Here is a 23,210-nt window from a genome sequence, read left to right on the forward strand (position 1 = left end):
ATACCCGGGTCAGGTCGATTAGAGAGGCCTGCTCTCTGAAGTGTTTTACTAGAATCTGATACATGATACTAGAGGTGTTTTACTAGAATCGGATACGTGATACAATAAGTGTTTTACTCTAATCTGATATATGATACTAGAGGTGTTTTACTGTAATCTGGTACATGATACTAGAAGTGTTTTACTCGAATCTGATATATGATACTAGAGGTGTTTTACTCTAATATGATACATGATACTGGAGGTGTTTTACTCTAATCTGATACATGATACTAGAGGTGTTTTACTCTAATGTGATACATGATACTAGACGTGTTTTACTGTAATCTGGTACATGATGTGTATGTCCTTCTGGGTTTGGGACTGACAGTGTGTCTAATCATAGCAGTGTGTGTGTGTCTAACCAGAGGGAATGCGTGGGATATCTTTCCATCGGGAGGTAGCTTGGCTCCGAAGCCGTAGGCAGGAAAGAGCTTGTCACTGTCATAGTCCTGGATGATGTCCCCTACAGCCTTCAGGGCCATGGCATACGCATTCATCTGGTACGGGTTCATGTAGTGGAGGGAGGTGGGCTGAGACGGGTCACCTGTCACATAGCACAAATTCAACTAATCAAAATTATTTTATAAAGCCATTTTTACCACCAGCAATTTTCATAGTGCTTTACAGATACCCAGCTTAAAACCCCAAAGAGCAAGCAGTACAAAGCCACAGTGGCTAGCTAAAACAGACGCACAGATAGCTACAACTGAAATGAAGCTAGATCCATGTCTGATCCCTGCTGATGCATGTAGTTACCTACAGTATACCCCTGTTATTTAATGTGCATAAATGACCTAAATATGCTGTATACACAAACTTATGTGGAGACCACTTAAAGTTAGTGGATCCTGCTATTTCAGCCACACCCGTTACTGACAGGTATATACATTCGAGCACACAGCCATGCAATCTCCATTGACAAACATTGGTATTAGAATGTCCTTACTGAAGAGCTCTGTGACTTTCAACATGGCACCATCATAGGATGCCAACTTCCCAACAAGTCAGCTCGTCAAATTTCTGCCCTGCTACAACTGCCCCGGTCAACTGTAAGTGCTGTTATTGTGAAGTGGAAACATATTGGAGCAACAATGGCTCAACCGCAAAGTGGTAGGCCACTTCAAGCTCACAGAACGGGACCGCAGAGTGCTGAAGTGCGTGGCGTGTAAAAATTGCCTGTCCTCAGTTGCAACGCTCACTACCGAGTTCCAAACTGCCTCTGGAAGCTACGTCAGCATAAGAACTGTTCGTCGGGAGCTTTGTAAAATTGGGTTTTCATGTCAGAGCAGCCGTACACAAGCCTAAGATCACCATGTGCAATGCCAAGCATCGGCTGGAGTGGTGTAAAGCTTGCCGCCATTGGACATTGTAGCAGTGGAAATGCATTCTCTGGAGTGATGAATCACTCTTTACCATCTGGCAGTGCCAACGACAATACCTGCCCCAATGCATAGTGTAAAGTTTGGTGGATAAGAAATAATGGTCTGGGGCTGTTTTTCATGGTTCAGGCCCCTTAGTTCCAGTGAAGGGAAATCTTAACGCTACAGCATACACTGACATTCCAGACGAATATGTGCTTCCAACTTTGTGGCAACAGTGTTGGGAAGGCCCTTTCCTGTTTCAGCATGACAATGCCCCGTGCACAAAGCGACGTCCATACAAAAATGGTTTGTTGAGATCGGTGTGGAAGAACTTGACTGGCCTACACAGAGCCCTGACCTCAATTCCATCAAACACCTTTGGGATGAATATGAACGCCGACTGCAAGCCAGCCCTAATCGTCCAACATCAGTGCCCAACCTCACTAATGCTCTTGTGGCTGAATGGAAGCAAGTCCATGCAGAAATGTTCCAATATCTAGTGGAAAGCCTTCACAGAAGAGCTGTTATAGCAGCAAAGGGCGGACCAACTCCATTTTAATGCCCATGATTTTGGGATGAGATGTTCCACAAGCAGGTGTCCATACTTTTGGTCATGTAGTGTAATTAGTATGCATTTGCATTTGAAATTCATCTACTGTGTGTTTAAATGTTTTAGATGGCCAATGACCGCCCTGAGCTCCACTTACCATTAGAAGCAGTGAAGTCGATGGCTACTGTGAAGTTGAGTTGTGTCCTGTTGGGAAAGAAGGGGTTGAAAATCATTAAAAAGATAAACTTGATCCAAATTAGAATACTGCCCTCCGAGGACCAAACCTCTTCAACCAGGACGTTGATCAATAGTTTATTGAGTAGTTGTTATATTACTCTTTCCATGACCCTAATTGACTAATTGGTTAGATGAAGCAATGTGAGTCCAAGGCCTGTAATCACGGGGGTTCCCAAGCTGTTTATCCACACAGGCATAGGCTTAATTGACCCTGGGCTAATTAACATTCCACTCACCCGCCTCGGATGAAATCCACAAACGTATATTCCGACTCCACTTTGAAGGACAGCAGTGTTACCTGATGATAGTAGTGATGGGGGCAGGGGTGGGGGGGGGGGGATAGTATGATGACAATAGTGACCCATATAAATCATTACAATGTTGAAGCTGACAGGCAGATAAGCAGAAGGTACTTACCGTGCCAGATAAGTACTTACCGTGCCAGATAAGTACCTACCGTGCCAGATAAGTACCTACCGTGCCAGATAAGTACCTACCGTGCCAGATAAGTACTTACCGTGCCAGATAAGTACTTACCGTGCCAGATAAGTACTTACCGTGCCAGATAAGTACTTACCGTGCCAGATAAGTACTTACCGTGCCAGATAAGTCCTTACCGTGCCAGATAAGTACTTACCGTGCCAGAGTTAATGTATTTCTTTTTCTTGCCCTTCTTTTTCGGATTTAGAACCTGGTTTATGAAAAATAAAAGCATGGATAAGAAAACACAGTAAGTAGTTATTTCAAAAGTAATATGAACTTAAAATGCTTGTGGTAGATATTTTTCATAATGTGTACATGGATGTACACATCTATTCAAGGTACAACATAACAAACAAAACTGAAAGGATATTCATGACAATAGTAACCACATATGCATATACTGGTATACAGCGCATTAGAAAAGTTATCAAACCCCTCGACTTTTTCCACATTTTTTTTACGGTACAGCCTTATTCTAAAATGTATTAAAAAGTATTTGTCCCTCAATCTACACAAAATACCTCATAATGACAAAGCAAAAACAGGTTATGAATTTTTGCAAATTTCTTTTTAAATAATCCAATAAAATATAACATGTCCATATGTATTCAGACCCTTTACTCAGTACTTTATTGACGCACCTTTGGCAGCGATTACAGCCAAAGGTCTTCTTGGGTATGACGCTACAAGCTTGGGCCACCTGTATTTGGGGAGTTTCTCCCATTCTTCTCGGTTGAACCTCCAAAGTTCTGTCAGTTTGGATGACAGAGCTTTTCAGGTCTCTCCAGAGATGTTCGGGTTCAAGTCCAGGCTCTGGCTGGGCCAGTTAAGGACATTCAGAGACTTGTCCAGAAGCCACTCCTGCGTTGTCTTGGCTGTTTGCTTGGAGTTGCTGTCCTGTTGGATGGTGAACCTTCGCCCCAGTCTGAGGTCCTGAGCGCTCTGGAACAGGTTTTCATCAATGATCTCATTCTATTTTGCTCCGTTTATCTTTCCCTTGATCCTGACTAATCCTGACTAGTCCCAGTCCCTGCTGCTAAAAAAACATTCCCACAGCATGATGCTGCCACCACCATGCTCACTAGGCATGGTGCCAGGTTTCCTCCAGACGTGACACTTGGCCTTCAGGTCAAAGAGTTCAATCATGGTTTCATCAGACCAGAGAATCTTGTTTCTCATGGTCAGAGTCTTTAGGTGCCCTTTGGCAAACTCCATGCGGGCTATCATGTGCCTTTTACTGAGGAGTGGTTTCTGTCTGGCCACTCTACCATAAAGGCCTGATTGGTAGAGTGCTGCAGAGATGGGAGAACCTTCCAGAAGGACAACCATCTCCACTGAGGAACTCTGGTGCTCCGTTAAAGTGACCATAGGATTATTGGTCACCTCCCTGACCAAGGCCCTTCTCCCCCAATTGCTCAGTTTGGCCGGGCAGACAGCTCTAGGAAGAGTCTTGGTGGTTCCAAACTTCTTCCATTTAAGAATGATGGAGGTCAGTGTTCCTGGGGACCGTCAATGCTGCAGACATTTTTTGGTACCCATCGCCAGATCTGTGCCTCAACACAATCCTGTCTCGGAGCTCTACAGACAATTCCTTCGACCTCATGCCTTGGATTTTGCTGACATGCACTGTCAACTGTCTGACCTTATATACACAGGAGTGTGCCTGTCCAAATCAATTGAATTTACCATAGGTGGACTCCAATCAAGGTGTAGAAACATCAAGGATGATCAATGGAAACATGATGCACCCGAGCACAATTTCGAGTCTCATAGCAAAGGGTATGAATACTTTTGTAAATAAGGTATTTCTGTTTTAAAGTTAATACATTTGCCAAACATTCAAAAAACCTGTTTTTGATTTGTCATTATGGGGTATTGTGTGTCGATTGATGAGGGAAAAGTCTAATGTAACACAATGTGGGAAAAGTCAAGGGGTCTGAATACTTTCGGAATGCACTGTATGCTCCTGAAAATGAACAAACATTTGTGGCTCACCTCATAGACATTAAACTGGTTTTGTCCACGTGAGAAATCTCTGTAACTTGTGGTGAACTCACCAATGAAATCATGGCTGTAGGGAAGAATAACTGACGGCATGAGGCACATTCACAAAGCATTAGATATTCATGTGGAAATCAAAAAGCGCACAAAAAAATACCTTCCATCTCTGTCCCAGTCATACACATCCACCTTCACTGTTCTAGGACGGGAAACAGAAAATATATATTGGAAATACCCTCAAATGAAAGTTGACAGTCTGCACTTTCACCTCATAGTTATTGTATCATTTCAAATCCAAAGTGCTGGAGTACAGAGACAAAACAACAACAACATGTGTCACTGTCCCAATACTTTCAGAGCTCACAGTATTTAATTTGTTCAACATGACCTTTGACACAATCACCATAGATCTATTCCTTCTAAAGAAAAAGGTGACATTCTGATACATGTTCATGAGAGGTAGGCTTCTGTCTTGTCAACACAACACTGACTCACAGAGACTCCATCAGCATCGTTGACAGTGAATGGTATGATAACGTGGTGTGAATACTCTGAGTCAATCCCAATAACACCAGTGCTGGCCCCTAGGAAACCAGGGCCGACTGCTGGCATTATTCTGATCGCCCCCGGTGACTGACAGTTGAAGTCATCATTCTGCTGCTCGTACTGTAGAGGTCCCCCATTGGTTCCCCCAGAAAGTGTCCCAATGTTTCAACGTTATTGATATCCTACAACATACCTGACCTGACGAAGGTCCTTGTGTATTGAAACGCTGTCAATAAAGGTAACAGGGAGCATATTCATACACGTTTTTTATGGACGCGCGTATGACCACAATCCTTTCACACAACATAGTCATAGATTGTCCTTCAGGCTGGGGGTGTGACTATCATTGGTCATGCAACCCAAAGCATACTGTCCCTCTGTCCTCTCCACTCTAACCTGTCATAGTCCCCATTACAGAGGGCCCTCACTGGGATGGTGAAGGGCTGCCACACAGGATTCAGTGTGTTCTTAACCACCTCTGTCTTATGACAGATAGTGAACCTGGAACAGAGTTGAAGAGAACGTTACAGAGAGGAACTCACAATGTACTTAGGTGATATCACTAGCAATCACTAGAGACAATCCCAAGATGAGGACAAATGATACTCAGAGCTAGAACCGAACCCACAGACTACATTACATACTGTGGTAAAGCATAGGAAAGATGAAGATGTAGATGAAACTAGACATTAATAGAAAACTAGGACATTTCCTCGGAAGCAACACTCACGTTCCATCCTCGTTACTTCTGTAGAAGACCAGGAAGGGGTCAGACTTCCCAAAAAAGTCTTTCTTGTCCAGCTTGTTGGCACACAGCTGCATGGTAGCAATGTCCTGGAGAAGAACATCAACAGAGAACCTTTGCATAGCATCTCACCGTAGCACACCATAAACAGCCACCTGGGCACATACTGTACTTGTTGAATCAATGTTGTTTCCACGTCATTTCAATGAAATTACGTTGAACCAATGTGGAACATCAAATAAAATACAATTTGATTTGTCACATGCCCCAAAGACAACAGGTGTATGCTACAGTGAAATGCTTACTTAGACGTTAACCAACAATGCAGTTAAGAAAATATTTACTAAATAAACTAAAGTAAAAAATGGTCTATAATAAAATAACAATAATGTTAATCTGTCTGTAAACAACTGTTGGAAAAATTACTTGTCATGCACAAAGTAGATGCCCTAACCTTGACAAAACTATAGTTTGTTAACAAGAAATTTGTGGAGTGGTTGAAAAACAAGTTTTAATGACTCCAACCTAAGTGTATGTAAACTTCCGACTTCAACTGTACATTGAATTGACGTCTGTGCCCGTTGGGATATATCTCATGGGTCAAGTATAACCCTAAAGAATAGTCTTCTGGACAACAGCTCTAAAGTACAACAAATGTTCTGATCTTCAACATTTAAAGCTAGTCGGACTACACAATACCCACAGGAAACACGTTTAGCTTTAATTGTGACTCCGATCCAACCTCCACTTTAAGTGTAAATGAAAAAGCAACACCATACACTCTTAGAAAAAAATATTATTTGGGGTTCTATATAGAACCTTTTGGTTATTTTGGTGAGAATAAAGAACCCTTTACTAAAACAGGTTTTATACAGTATATACTGTATACATACCCAGTGAAGCCAAAGAACGTTGAGAGTTCTATCCCTACACTCTTAGAACCTTTTTTTCCTATCTAGAACCTTAAAGGGTTTTTCGGGTGTCCCCATAGGAGAACCCCTTGAAGAACCCTTTCTGGTTGCAGGTACAACCCTTTTGGGTTGCATGTAGAATCATTTTTACAGAGGGATCCACATGGAAACAAAAAGGGTTCTACCTGGAACCAAAAAGGGTTCTCCTATAGGGATAGCCAAAGCACCCTTCGGAACCCTTTTTTCTAAGAGTGTACCCCAGAGTGTAATGGGGATTTTAATAACCACAGGAAACACGTTCAACAGAAAACAAAAGCTAACCCAGTCACATCAAACTCAAATGACAGCTAACATTCCCTTTTAATTTGTTTGACATTTATGTCCATATTAATGATGCTGCTGCATGATTTCGCCTGGTCATAAAAACGACGTCCGACACCGTTAGAGCTCTATGGCAGGAGGAAGATCAAATTCAGATTTTTAAACATTGTTGCCAAGGTCTGAGATGAAAACAGCAAGGTTCATAAAAACCTGTGCTGTTGCAAATTAAAAGCTAGAAGCAGGAGAAAATAACGGTGGTTGAACCAACTTGCAAGTAGCCTATCAATAAGCACATTATTTTTCAAGGTATTAAAGTGGAACTGACAGTGTTTTATCTACTTTGCAGATATGAAACAAACAGAATCATAATATCAGTAAAAAATAACAAATTCCCAGTTTACGCTTCAAAACGAACTTCATAAGAAGTTAAAAATGTTATATTTGACAAAAAATGCATTGAATTCAACTTCAATTGCGCTGCTTTTGTGTGTTCGAGGGAAAGGCTACTATAATGTTGCAGTCTGGCATCAGTTTTTAAAGCTTGACAACGAATAACCCAATGACTAAATCTGCAACAAAACACCATGCAAAGCAGAAACGTGTAGGCCAATTAGAGCAACATTTGAGCAGTAGCCTCGGCTGGCTACTCAACTACAAGACATTTGAGCAGTAGCCTCGGCTGGCTACTCAACTACAAGACATTTGAGCAGTAGCCTCGGCTGGCTACTCAACTACAATACATTTGAGCAGTAGCCTCGGCTGGCTACTCAACTACAAGACATTTGAGCAGTAGCCTCGGCTGGCTACTCAACTACAAGACATTTGAGCAGTAGCCTCGGCTGGCTACTCAACTACAAGGCATTTGAGCAGTAGCCTCGGCTGGCTACTCAACTACACTATATTTTGAGTGCACCATACAGCAATGCTGAATTCAACGGCACCGGTGATCCCTACAAATCAGTCGGGCTAGACAATCTGGACCCTTTCTTTCTAAAATTATCTGCAGAAATTGTTGCCACCCCTATTACTAGCCTGTTCAACCTCTCTTTCGTATCGTCTGAGATTCCCAAAGATTGGGCCTGTGTCCGGACCTCTGGCAGTTTTTATGGGGGTGCCATAGGGTTAAATTCTCGGGCAGACTCTTCTCTGTATACATCAATGATGTCGCTCTTGCTGCTGGTGATTCTTTGATCCACCTCTACGCAGACGACACCATTCTGTATACTTCTGGCCCCTCTTTGGACACTTTGTTAACTAACCTCCAGACGAGCTTCAATGCCATACAACTCTCCTTTCGTGGCCTCCAACTGCTCTTAAATGCAAGTTAAACTAAATGCATGCTTTTCAATCGATCACTGCCTGCACCTGCCCGCCCATCCAGCATCACTACTCCGGACGGCTCTGACTTAGAATATGTGGACAACTACAAATACCTAGGTGTTTGGTTAGACTGTAAACTTTCCATCCAGACTCACATTAAGCATCTCCACTTCCTATATCGCAACAAAGCATCCTTCACTCATGCTGCCAAACATACCCTCGTAAAACTGACCATCCTACCGATCCTCGACTTTGGCGTCATCTACAAAATAGCCTCCGACACTCTACTCTAACAAATTGGATGCAGTCTATCACAGTGCCATCCGTTCTGTTACACTACCCACCACTGCGACCTGTACGCTCTCGTTGGTTGGCCCTCGCTTCATACTCGTCGCCAAACCCACTGGCTACAGGTTATCTACAAGTCTCTGCTTGGTAAGGTGAAAAAAATTAAATTAAAAATCCATGCAGTGCAAAACAAATGTAAACATGTTTTACGTTTAAATGTTACAACAACCTACAGCAACGTTTGTTAGTTACTAAATAGTTTTTGATTAGGGTCGCAGTATTTTATGCACATCTGCAAGCATAGCAGCAAAGGCTGGACAAATATGACTTCTCTTCTTGTGTTTTAATATGCTAAAACGCTGAATACAGCATCCCATGTACATCAGCGGACTTTATAAAAGGGACATCTTTTTTTCAAATAAAACAATAAACCAGTTTGGGTCGCAGTTGCCCCTTTAAAATGTTTTAAATAGTGTTTGTCTGGCCTGCAAATTCATTGTGTTATTTCAATATGGTCTGTGCGTTGATTGAATTTAACACCCCTTGGCTTGCATTATTTGGCATGGGCGGGCAGGCAAGTTCCCATTCAGTTGTTAAAAAGTGGGTGGGACAAGCATACATTGGCAGGCAAGCTGCAGAAGGACAAGCAGCCTATTATTTCCTTTGGTTTCAGTGCAATTTGGACGGCAAACTAGCTTAAACATTTTGAGAGGGTTTATCTAATATAGATAGAATAGAATTTTCACAAATGCCTTTGTCATTCCCAAACATTATATGAATTTATGAAAATGTGAAAATGACCACATCTAAGTGCTCACTTGTGAGAAAATGTCTACAAAAAAGGGTAATATTCATCCTGGGGGTGTTTATGAACAGATTTGAATAAGATTTCATGTTGCTAAAATGCTGTCATCTCCACTTTAAGGATAAATCAAGTTTAAATATTATTAGAATAACTTAGATAGCTAAACAGAAAAGGCTACTTTAATTTGCCACTTTACAAGCTAGCCAGCTAACTCTTTCAAATATATCTTTTTTTATGATGTGATATGACAGATAGAGTTACAGACCCAGCATGACATTGGAAATTAGCTAACTTTTCCTTTTATTTCAATATTTCACTGTGGAGTCAGGTGAGGGGACTAGCCTGTTTCATGAAGCCATTTGAAGACTGAGAGGTTTGTATATATATGACATAATAAATGACGTATAATAAGTCTGATCCAATAACCTAGTTAATCATTACATGACTTTTAACACACCATCTATAGTAACTATCAGATGATTTATTTCGGCTGCTGCTGACAACGACTACATGTAAGTTGTTCTTCTAAACATAATAATTAAATGTCTGCATAGCATTTTGTCTTCATTTTGGCAGATTAACTCATGCTATCTATCGCTTCTTTTTTCTAATTATCTGGAACCAGTCAAGCAGGTAGTCCAACAGCTTAGCAGTTGGACCTGTAGCAGGAGTTGGACCTGGAGCAGGAGTTGGACCTATGGCCAAAAGGTGGCAAGTTCGAATCCAACTGTTTGTGTGAGGTCTGCTGTCAGGAGGGGTTGAGAGCAGAAGACACACTTTTGTTGTTCACTGTAACTAATGGGCAGTATATTGTATTGTAAAGAAGTCAGCCAATGTTGACGTAGGTTATCATTCAAACAAAGAGATGCCTCCCTGGCCACCAGTTCATATTTCTAAACTACTGTATGTTTGCATAATAAAATAATAAATTCTAAAAACGATGCTGGTATTATTTTGTCCATTATTCAATTGTTTATTCAATTATGTTCTTAGCTCAAAGTATTACTATTTAATAGTAGTAACCACAATTCATAAATGGCACCATGCAAGGTTCTATATTGAACCATTCATGTTCAGTCAAGAACAACCCCTAGGTATAAAAGGGATCTACATAGAATCTTTAGGGGTTTTAGGGGTTCCATTTATGAAACAAGAGATGGAACCCTTATTTGTTTCTATAAGCAACCTTTTCTTCTAAGAGTGTACAGAATGAATCACATTGCATGGAGACTATTTATTTAGCTTGAGGCTCATCAATATGTATGGCTGTTTATGGTCTGTCGGTGGTGGTGCATGCGTTGATCGGTACACTGCTCTGTTTTGGGGAGTAGGACAGGTCCCTGGGGAGATGCAACGGGACTGAAGCATGACGTGTGGAGCCACCGTAATGAGCAGAGGCAGAGGGGTCTGACAGCAAGAGAGGGCATCATGGGAAATCCCTTAGCAGCCAGTTTCTCACTGACAGAGTAGTGAGCTCCGCCCACGCTCCTCTACATTTCTAAACTGTCTGTCTGTCTGTCTGTCTGTCTGTCTGTCTGTCTGTCTGTCTGTCTGTCTGTCTGTCTGTCTGTCTGTCTGTCTGTCTGTCTGTCTGTCTGTCTGTCTGTCTGTCTGTCTGTCTGTCTGTCTGTCTGTCTGTCTTATAATAAGTCTGGCTGCACATCTGACAGGCTGACTTACTGCAAATGTTGAAATGATATGACTAATATGATATGACTCAACAAAAACAAGAATAAACAGTATTATGAAGCCAAGGTCAAACGTAGGCAGGAAATACCAACAATGAGCAGTGAGTCGATTATTGTTATCGATCGATAATGACAAACCTCCTGGCATTGACAACTTAGATGGAAATCTACTGAGGATGTTAGCTGACTATGGCCACTCCTATCTGTCATATCTTTAATCTAAGTCTAGAGGAATGTGTTAGTCCTCAGGTCTGGAGGGAAGCCAAAGTCATTCCGCAACCCAAGAATTGTAAAGCAGCCTTTACTGGTTCTAACAGCCGATCTATCAGATTGCTCAACCAGCTTCATGAGGAATGCTTTTCCAACAGTCTTGAAGGAGTTGCCACATATGCTGAGCACTTGTTGGCTGCTTTTCCTTCACTCTGCGGTCCAACCCATCCCAAACCATCTCAATTGGGTTGAGATCAGATGATTGTAGAGGCCAGGTCATCTGACGCAGCACTCCATCACTCTCCTTGGTCAAATAGCTCTTATACACCCTGGAGGTGTGTTTTGTCATTGTCCTGTTTAAAAACAAATGACAGTTCCACTATGCTCAAACCAGATGGGATGGCGTATCGCTGCAGAATGCTGTGGTAGCCATGCTGGTTAAGTGACCTTGAATTCTAAATAAATCACTGAGTGTCACCAGCAAAGCACTCCACACCGTCACACCTCCTCCTCCATGCTTCACAGTGGGAACCACACATGCAGAGATTCTCCATTCATCTACTCTGCGTCTCACCAAGACACGGCAGTTGGAACCAAAAATCTCAAATTTGGACAGGATTCATCAAACCAAAAGGATACATTTCCAATGGTCTAATGTCCATTGCTCATGTTTCTTGGCCCAAGCAAGTCTCTTCTTATTGGTGTCCTTTAAGAGTGGTTTCTTTGCAGCAATTAGACCATGAAAGCCTGATTCACGCAGTCTCTTCTGAGCAGTTGATGTTGAGATGTGTCTGTTACTTGAACTCTGTGAAGCATTTATTTGGGCTGCAATCTGAGGATCAGTTAACTCTAATGAACTTAACCTCTGCAGCAGAGGTAACTCTGGGTCTTCTTTTCCTGTGGCGGTTCTCATGAGAGCCAGTTTCATTATAGCGCTTGATGTTTTTTTTGCGACTGCACTTGAAGAAACTTTCAAAGTTCTTGAAATTTTCCGGATTGACTGACCTTCATGTCTTAAAATATCTTGAGTGTAGGGGGCAGTATTTATTTTTTGGGCTAAAATACGTACCCATTTGAAACGGCCTATTTCTCAGGCCCAGAAACTAGAATATGCATATAATTGTCAGATTAGGATAGAAAATACTCAAAAGTTTCCAAAACTGTCTAAATATTGTCTGTGAGTATAACAGAACTGGTATTGCAGGCGAAAACCTGAGGAAAATCCGACAAGGAAGTGCTGTTTTTCCTGAAAGCTCTCTGTTCCATTGGATGCCTTGCCTCCATTTAAAGGGATATCAACCAAATTCCTTTTCCTATGGCTTCCTCAAGCTGTGAACAGTGTTTAGACATAGTTTCAGGCTTTTATTTTGAAAAATGAGCGTGAAAGAACCCATCGCGTCAGTGGATGGCTGGGTGCCAGCAGAGTTTTTCATACATAACAGCCATTTTCTCTCTCTCGGCTATGGAAGAAGCTACATTCCGGTTGACATATTAACGATTATATATTGTAAAAACAACCTGAGGATTGATTATAAAAACATTTGACATCTTTCTACGCACTTTACGGATACAATTTGGAATTTGTGTCTGCGATGTCGTGACCGGCTCGAGCCTTTGGATTTCTGAACATAACGTGCCAAACAAGTGGAGGTATTTTGGATATAAAAATAATCTTTATGGAACAAAAGGAACATTTATTGTGTAACTGGGAGTCTCGTGAGTGCAAACATCCGAAGATCATCAAAGGTAAGCAATTTAATTTATTGCTTTTCTGACTTTTTCTGACTAGCGGTTTGTAATATTTTGTCTACTGAGAGAGATGTTCTTACATAAACGCTTGTTATGTTTTCGCCGAAAAGCTTTATTGAAATCTGACACGCCAGGTGGATTTTGCTATATTGCACTTGTGATTTCATGAAAATTAAATATTTTTGGTAATTTAATTTGAATTTGGCGCTCTGCAATTCAGCGGATGTTGATGAAAATGATCCTGCTAACGGGATGGGTGCGTCAAGAAGTTTTAAGGTAATGATGGACTGTCATTTCTCTTTGCTTATTTGAGTTGTTCTTGCAATAATATGGACTTTTACCAAATAGGGCTTTCTTCTGTATACCACCCATACCTTGTCACAACACAACTGATTGGCTCAAACGTATTAAGGAAATTCCACAAATGAACTTTTAACAAGGCACACCTGTTAATTGAAATGCCTTCCAGGTGACTACCTCATGAAGCTGGTTGAGAGAATTCCAAGAGTATGCAAAGCTGTCATCAAGGCAAATGGTGGCTACTTTGAAGAATCTCAAATATAAAATATATTTTGATTTGTTTAACACTTTTTTGGTTACTACATTATTCCATGTGTTATTTCATAGTTTTGATGTCTTCATAGTTTTGATGTCCACTATTATTCTATAATGTAGAAAATAGTAAAAATAAAGAAAAACCCTTGAATGAGTAGGTGTGTCCAAACTTTTGACTGGTACTGTATGTGTAACTGATGACACACACACATTAATGTTTTCAAATGTATGTGAATTCATTGTGAAGTATTTGTCTGTAACGTATTTTTCATTATGTGTCGGACGCATGTAAGGTTAGCTTTCGCTATTGGTGTCAGCTAATGGGTGGTTATCTTGTAGGGTTAGCTTTCGCTATTGATGTCAGCTAATGGGTGGTTATCTTGTAAGGTTAGCTTTCGCTATTGGTGTCAGCTAATGGGTGGTTATCTTGTAGGGTTAGCTTTCGCTATTGGTGTCAGCTAATGGGTGGTTATCTTGTAGGGTTAGCTTTCACTATTGGTGTCAGCTAATGGGTGGTTATCTTGTAGGGTTAGCTTTCGCTATTGGTGTCAGCTAATGGGTGGTTATCTTGTAGGGTTAGCTTTCGCTATTGGTGTCAGCTAATGGGTGGTTATCTTGTAGGGTTAGCTATCGCTATTGGTGTCAGCTAATGGGTGGTTATCTTGTAGGGTTAGCTTTCGCTATTGATGTCAGCTAATGGGTGGTTATCTTGTAGGGTTAGCTTTCGCTATTGGTGTCAGCTAATGGGTGGTTATCCTGTAGGGTTAGCTTTCGCTATTGATGTCAGCTAATGGGTGGTTATCTTGTAGGGTTAGCTTTCGCTATTGATGTCAGCTAATGGGTGGTTATCTTGTAGGGTTAGCTTTCGCTATTGATGTCAGCTAATGGGTGGTTATCTTGTAGGGTTAGCTTTCGCTATTGATGTCAGCTAATGGGTGGTTATCTTGTAGGGTTAGCTTTCGCTATTGGTGTCAGCTAATGGGTGGTTATCTTGTAGGGTTAGCTTTCGCTATTGATGTCAGCTAATGGGTGGTTATCTTGTAGGGTTAGCTTTCGCTATTGGTGTCAGCTAATGGGTGGTTATCTTGTAGGGTTAGCTTTCGCTATTGATGTCAGCTAATGGGTGGTTATCTTGTAGGGTTAGCTTTCGCTATTGATGTCAGCTAATGGGTGGTTATCTTGTAGGGTTAGCTTTCGCTATTGATGTCAGCTAATGGGTGGTTATCTTGTAGGGTTAGCTTTCGCTATTGATGTCAGCTAATGGGTGGTTATCTTGTAGGGTTAGCTTTCGCTATTGGTGTCAGCTAATGGGTGGTTATCTTGTAGGGTTAGCTTTCGCTATTGATGTCAGCTAATGGGTGGTTATCTTGTAGGGTTAGCTTTCGCTATTGGTGTCAGCTAATGGGTGGTTATCTTGTAGGGTTAGCTTTCGCTATTGATGTCAGCTAATGGGTGGTTATCTTGTAGGGTTAGCTTTCGCTATTGATGTCAGCTAATGGGTGGTTATCTTGTAGGGTTAGCTTTCGCTATTGGTGTCAGCTAATGGGTGGTTATCTTGTAGGGTTAGCTTTCGCTATTGATGTCAGCTAATGGGTATACTAATAAAAATCAAAAACTTGTCACCAAATGGATGAGATGCTCAGAGTTAGGAATTAAGGAATCTTATTCATACTGGAGGGTTTAGACAGGGGAGTTGGGGATAGTTGCGTGTGTGTGTGTGTGTGTGTCGAGGGGAGCACTACAAAGGAAAATGTTCAAATGACGGAGTGAAACATTTAGAAGAGGAAACAGCAAGACAATTTTGCAAATATAGAAAATATAAATAGACGGGATAAAAAATAAAAAGAGTTTTGCCTCCTGCAAGTCAACTACCCTCCTGCAAGTCAACTACCCTCCTGCAAGTCAACTACCCTCCTGCAAGTCAACTACAGTATGTGAATGGCAAAGAGATACAGAAGAAGAAGTATCTTAGACATTATGGATCCATATAATGCTTCTTGAGGTGGGGTTTACTTGGACGCTTCTCCACAACAATGGCTGAAACATTGTCTGACTCGTGTCCTCCGGCTCAGAGGGGAATAGGTGACATGTCAGATACTGACCCTACAGTTACTGAGCTCCTCCGCCGTGAAGATAATGGCCCCTAACTTCTTCCCAGGAATCCCACTGTAAAAGAGAGAAAGAGAAGGAGAGGGAGAGAGAGTGATGGAAACAGAGAGAGAGACAGAAAGATGTTTAAATATGAATGACATTACCATACATAGTCATATAGTCACAGGCATACCTTTCCGTTATTTTTAGATTACTTCCCCCTAAGTGGCATTAGAAGAAGACAAACATTTATATTACCATTTGAACAACATCTACTGCAGGTAAATCAATGTTAGAGTTTACATAGCCGGCCATAAATTGATTTTTCATTGTATTTTATGGGTTGGTTATGGTAGGCTTATTCTAACCCATTGCTTTCTGCTACAGATAATAATATGTTTAGGCTATATATCTTTACATAAAATAAAATAAAAGTCTGGCAGATTTTCACTCATTCCCAATGCATTTAATAACCCTCGATCTGCAAGAATAGGCACATCCCCTTTGCAAAGAGCTGATCAGGCTGTTGATTGTGGCCTGTGGAATGTTGTCCCACTCCTCTCCAATGGCTGTGCGAAGATGCTGGATATTGGCGAGAACTGGAACACGCTGATGGGTGGCCAGTCCTCTTCTGGCTGTGTCGGGTGGAGATTATAACAGTGGCAAAAGGTGTTCAAATGTTCATAGATGACCAGCAGGATCAAATAATAATAATCACAGTGGTTGTAGAGGGTGCAAAAGGTGAGCACCTCAGGAGTAAATGTCAGTTGGCTTTTCATAGCCGAGAATTCAGAGTTGGAGACAGCAGGTGCGGTAGAGAGATAGAGTCGAAAACAGCAGGTCTGGGGCATTTTATTTCAGGTCATGAAACATAGGACTAACACTTTAACATGGTGTTTATATTTTCGTTCAGCATAGATTAGCCAAATTGTTTTACCTGAGCATAACCCAAAAATGAAAAACTTATTAGCCTACGCTGTTGTTTATCATTTTGTGGTCACGGAGCATTGATTGGGCTCATAGGTTGAGTTGGAAAATAAATGCTGTTCTCATGGAATGGCATGCTTTGAGCACTATACTGTGCTATTTGCATGTGAAAATGAATGCCATTTGCTGCATTTGCTATAGGCCAATTGTTAAAGTTTTTGTTGGTGACAGTTTAATATCTCAATCATTTGCAGCTGTTTTAAGTCTATCAAAAGTGCCTATGGATGAAGTTGTTTATCAATCAGTATGAATTAGATTGAGCGATAAAAGCCCGACTCGTGGTCTTATTAAACGAAACTGTTTGTTGACAGTGTGGAGCATAAATACCACTGGGGAGTTTAGAAGGAACTCCTTCAGACTTTAATTCCAGACGCTGGGATGAAAAGTCTGACTGTATTCAACCCATACTGCATAGCACATTCACACAGCTGCATTCAACCCATACTGCATAGCACATTCACACAGCTGCATTCAACCCATACTGCATAGCACATTCACACAGCTGCATTCAACCCATACTGCATAGCACATTCACACAGCTGCATTCAACCCATACTGCATAGCACATTCACACAGCTGCATTCAACCCATACTGCATAGCACATTCACACAGCTGCATTCAACCCATACTGCATAGCACATTCACACAGCTGTATTCAACCCATACTGCATAGCACATTCACACAGCTGCATTCAACCCATACTGCATAGCACATTCACACAGCTGTATTCAACCCATACTGCATAGCACATTCACACAGCTGTATTCAACCCATACTGCATAGCACATTCACACAGCTGTATTCAACCCATACTGCATAGCACATTCACACAGCTGTATTCAACCCATACTGCATAGCACATTCACACAGCTGCATTCAACCCATACTGCATAGCACATTCACACAGCTGCATTCAACCCATACTGCATAGCACATTCACACAGCTGTATTCAACCCATACTGCATAGCACATTCACACAGCTGCATTCAACCCATACCGCATAGCACATTCACACAGCTGCATTCAACCCATACTGCATAGCACATTCACACAGCTGTATTCAACCCATACTGCATAGCACATTCACACAGCTGTATTCAACCCATACTGCATAGCACATTCACACAGCTGTATTCAACCCATACTGCATAGCACATTCACACAGCTGCATTCAACCCATACTGCATAGCACATTCACACAGCTGTATTCAACCCATACTGCATAGCACATTCACACAGCTGTATTCAACCCATACTGCATAGCACATTCACACAGCTGTATTCAACCCATACTGCATAGCACATTCACACAGCTGTATTCAACCCATACTGCATAGCACATTCACACAGCTGTATTCAACCCATACTGCATAGCACATTCACACAGCTGCATTCAACCCATACTGCATAGCACATTCACACAGCTGTATTCAACCCATACTGCATAGCACATTCACACAGCTGTATTCAACCCATACTGCATAGCACATTCACACAGCTGTATTCAACCCATACTGCATAGCACATTCACACAGCTGTATTCAACCCATACTGCATAGCACATTCACACAGCTGTATTCAACCCATACTGCATAGCACATTCACACAGCTGCATTCAACCCATACTGCATAGCACATTCACACAGCTGCATTCAACCCATACTGCATAGCACATTCACACAGCTGCATTCAACCCATACTGCATAGCACATTCACACAGCTGTATTCAACCCATACTGCATAGCACATTCACACAGCTGTATTCAACCCATACTGCATAGCACATTCACACAGCTGCATTCAACCCATACTGCATAGCACATTCACACAGCTGTATTCAACCCATACTGCATAGCACATTCACACAGCTGTATTCAACCCATACTGCATAGCACATTCACACAGCTGTATTCAACCCATACTGCATAGCACATTCACACAGCTGCATTCAACCCATACTGCATAGCACATTCACACAGCTGTATTCAACCCATACTGCATAGCACATTCACACAGCTGTATTCAACCCATACTGCATAGCACATTCACACAGCTGCATTCAACCCATACTGCATAGCACATTCACACAGCTGTATTCAACCCATACTGCATAGCACATTCACACAGCTGCATTCAACCCATACTGCATAGCACATTCACACAGCTGTATTCAACCCATACTGCATAGCACATTCACACAGCTGTATTCAACCCATACTGCATAGCACATTCACACAGCTGCATTCAACCCATACTGCATAGCACATTCACACAGCTGCATTCAACCCATACTGCATAGCACATTCACACAGCTGTATTCAACCCATACTGCATAGCACATTCACACAGCTGTATTCAACCCATACTGCATAGCACATTCACACAGCTGTATTCAACCCATACTGCATAGCACATTCACACAGCTGTATTCAACCCATACTGCATAGCACATTCACACAGCTGCATTCAACCCATACTGCATAGCACATTCACACAGCTGCATTCAACCCATACTGCATAGCACATTCACACAGCTGTATTCAACCCATACTGCATAGCACATTCACACAGCTGTATTCAACCCATACTGCATAGCACATTCACACAGCTGCATTCAACCCATACTGCATAGCACATTCACACAGCTGTATTCAACCCATACTGCATAGCACATTCACACAGCTGTATTCAACCCATACTGCATAGCACATTCACACAGCTGTATTCAACCCATACTGCATAGCACATTCACACAGCTGTATTCAACCCATACTGCATAGCACATTCACACAGCTGCATTCAACCCATACTGCATAGCACATTCACACAGCTGTATTCAACCCATACTGCATAGCACATTCACACAGCTGTATTCAACCCATACTGCATAGCACATTCACACAGCTGCATTTACTTTTTTGTTCTGCTTTAATGAAGTTGCCATCACATCAAGGTTAATGCTTTGTTTTTTACTTCCATTCAACTCAGTGGATTCACCAAGTGAATGAGAGCGAGGATAATGAAAGCCAGAGCAGATGAGAGGAGAGAAGTGTAAGAATGGGATGAAGCGTGAAAGCGTGTGAGAGAAGATAAGTGAGAGGCTATGCGACAGTTAGGGGCTTGCAAGGTCAACCCTGCAAGCTGGTCAATTACTGTGCAGTGAAGGTGGACTGCTGAATAAACCTGGGTCACTCTGGGCTAGCTGCATCTCACTCCACAGCTCTCCACTCCTCTCCGCCAGTCATTAGTAGGGACCTCTGACTTTCTCATCAAATGGATTTTGAGAAGGATGAGAGGAATTAAGGAAATGCTATTGAGACTCTCCCCTGGTGCAGCTCATCCTCTCACCACATCTCTTTCTAATCTAACCATGTACAATCTCAGAGAGTCCTCACTGAGTTAAAGAGGTGACACGGTGCAATACTATTCCAGTCTCCAATTCTGACCGAGAATGGACACCCCTCATTATAATTATAAACCTCTGTTTTAACTATGAGGTGTTATACAGTGCCTTCAGAAAGTATTCACACCTCTTTTTCATTTTTCCAAACGTTGTTGTGTTACAGCCTGAATTTCAAATGTATAAAATTGAAATTTTGTGTCACTGATCTACACACAATACACCAAAATGTCAAAGTGGAATTTTGTTAGCACTTTCTTTTTATGAATAAAAAATACAAGGCTGAAATATCTTGAGTCAATAAGTATTCAACCCCTTTATTATGGCAAGCATAAATAAGTTCAACAGTAACAATGTGCTTGACAAATCGCATAATAAGTTGCATGGACTCGTTCCGTGTTCAACAACAGTGGTTAATATGATTTTAGAATGACTACCCCATCTTTGTACCCCACAGATGCACTTATCTGTAAGGTCCCTCAATCGAGTAGTGAATTTCAAGCACAGATTCAAAATATTCAAAAACATGGATCCTGTTTGCAACAAGGCGCTTAAAGGAATACTGCAAAAAATGTGGCAAAGAAATTAACTTTTTGTCCTGAATACAAAATGTTATGTTTGGGGCAAATCCAATACAACACGGATTGTTTTCATGCATGGTGGTGGCTGCATCATGTATGGGTATGATTGTCATTGGCAAGGATGAGGGAGTTTTTTTAGGACAAAATGAAATGGAATATAGCTATAAACATAGCAGCAGCGGTGTGTGGGTATTATCAGTGGGGAAGTCAAGCCAGAAAAAAAAAAAATGCCATATTACAACCTATGTGATAATTGCATTGTTTGCTCTATAACCTGTTAGTTCATATGCCTTGCGACCGTGATATTTAGGCCTAAACCAGAGAGCAACCTCTGTCCAGTGACGTCCACAAAGCATATTGCATGTAACAAACAGTTACATGACCTACAGCAGGGTCAAGCAAGTTCATGTTTTAGATTTTTTGGACTAATTATCAACTATGATTTAGACCCAGGGAGAGTTACCACAAGTCACAAAGACAACAGGCTCTGCCTCCACTATTTCAACACCATTTCAACATCATCAAATCACCTCTGCTTAGTCTAATTCAGCGACAACTAAGACACCAAAAACAATTTAGTCCAACCAACGTAAGCTAAATATGATTTGGCTGTCCATGGTTCTGATTTCTCTGTGTCTGTCTTTGTGTGTCTGTGTGCGTTCGTGCAAGTACTATAGAAAACATATTGACTCACCCTACTTGTAGGGAAACGCCAATGCCATCCTCCTCTCCTTCATGTTGACGAAACAATCTATGTTTTTGTTGTAATAGGCTACCTGGCTAAAATAATCACAGTTCAGCTCAACGCAGATTGGCTATTATTTAATTTAAAAAACAGATCAAGGGAGGCCAAATGCTCGCTGGCTGGCTTCCCTTGCATTCAATAAGACGGTTGGCAACAATGTCATACTCTTTTTGACCAGACAGCATCAGATAGTCTCTGTATGTGTAACTCATCTAGGCCTGAGGGGCGCTGTTTCGCTCTCTCTGGTGAGCTACATTCAACCTCTTGCGAATTGCAGGAAAATGATAAAACACAGAGAGAGTAATGAAATTATGTATTTGTCATTTTTTGGAACATATTTTGGGGAAGCCTGGCTTCCCTAGGCATCCACAAATACACACCACAAGCAAAATCTTAGAGGAAGCCTGGTTCAGTCTGTTTTCCAAAAGACACTGGGAGACAAAATGTTCCTTTCAGCAGGACAATAACCTAAAAACACAAGGCCAAATCTATACTGGAGTTGCTTACCAAGATATTGAATGTTCCTGAGTGGCCTAGTTACAGTTTGACTTAAATCTGCTTGAAAATCTATGGCAAGACTTGCAAATGGCTGTCTAGCAATGAATAACAATCAACATGACAGAGTTTGAAGAATTTAAAAAACAATAATGGGAAAATATTGTACAATCCAGGTGTGCAAAACATATATTTCTGTATTTAATTTTCAATGTATTTGTAAACATATGTGTGTAGATGGGTGAGCAAAAACATCGATTAAATCCATCCAAGAGGTATACATCTCTGAAGGCACTGTATAACACATGGTGAGTAATGGCAGTAAATTGTGGAGGAAATAGAACAGTTAGTGAAAAACAGAGCGTTCTGTCTCCACCATCCTGATGGTATCTGGATATGGAGAGGAAATAACAAATGACCGTAAGTTTCCTTGGTAACGGAAGTCATAGCAGCAGCAGCAGCAGAAAACAGGACACATCGTCTAACTATGTCATAGCAGACAACAGAGCCCCGGGGCAGAAATCCTGTTAGCTAAAGGCCCACCACGTCTCAATGTGATTAGACCTGGGAGAGAATGTCCTTCAGAAACATAATCTCCTCCCTGTCACTCCCATCCCCAGTCTGAAGGCAAATGGAATGGCAAGAGTAGCAACAGGTAGGCAACCTATTATTACGGAAGTCCAGAGAGGACATTTGAATAAATAAATACAAATGCATCATTATGTCGAGATCACGACTTACAGTATTTCTCATGATCACTACATAACAAAGGTTGTTTGGTCGAAAGTACAATCCATTCATTTGTTCAGATGCACGATAACCACATCATCAAGGAGCCATATGATCGCAATGCCGTCGTGGGGCATTTAAGCCCTGAACGATGCCTGACAGGCAGTTCTGTCTCCCAGGCTGTGTGCCGCCCCAAAGAACACAGCCAATCGCATGCAAGGAAAAACACAGCTAACTTGGCTAGTTTTATGAGCTAGCTAGCAAGCTACACTATTCAAATTTAGTGGATTTGGCTATTTCAGCCACACCCATTGCTGACAGGTGTATACAATTGAGCACACAGCCATGCAATCTTCATTGACAAACA

The 23,210-nt window shown here is 41.5% G+C and overlaps 1 protein-coding gene across 2 annotated transcripts in view; it reads right to left on the reverse strand.

The window, feature by feature from the left end:
* Positions 1-23,210, reverse strand: part of LOC109908600 (copine-9) — a 77,550-nt gene that overhangs the window by 18,201 nt on the left and 36,139 nt on the right. For both annotated transcript variants that reach the window (XM_031794684.1, XM_031794685.1), the window contains 9 exons: positions 15,915-15,978; positions 5,951-6,054; positions 5,617-5,721; positions 4,832-4,873; positions 4,669-4,744; positions 2,828-2,881; positions 2,427-2,488; positions 2,111-2,157; positions 405-586 (listed from right to left, as the gene is read on the reverse strand). In XM_031794684.1, coding sequence (XP_031650544.1) covers positions 405-586; positions 2,111-2,157; positions 2,427-2,488; positions 2,828-2,881; positions 4,669-4,744; positions 4,832-4,873; positions 5,617-5,721; positions 5,951-6,054; positions 15,915-15,978 — 736 coding nt within the window. The remainder of the gene's footprint in view (positions 1-404; positions 587-2,110; positions 2,158-2,426; positions 2,489-2,827; positions 2,882-4,668; positions 4,745-4,831; positions 4,874-5,616; positions 5,722-5,950; positions 6,055-15,914; positions 15,979-23,210) is intronic.

Source organism: Oncorhynchus kisutch, linkage group LG17 (genome assembly GCF_002021735.2).
Source record: "Oncorhynchus kisutch isolate 150728-3 linkage group LG17, Okis_V2, whole genome shotgun sequence".
Classification (NCBI taxonomy): Eukaryota; Metazoa; Chordata; class Actinopteri; order Salmoniformes; family Salmonidae; genus Oncorhynchus; species Oncorhynchus kisutch.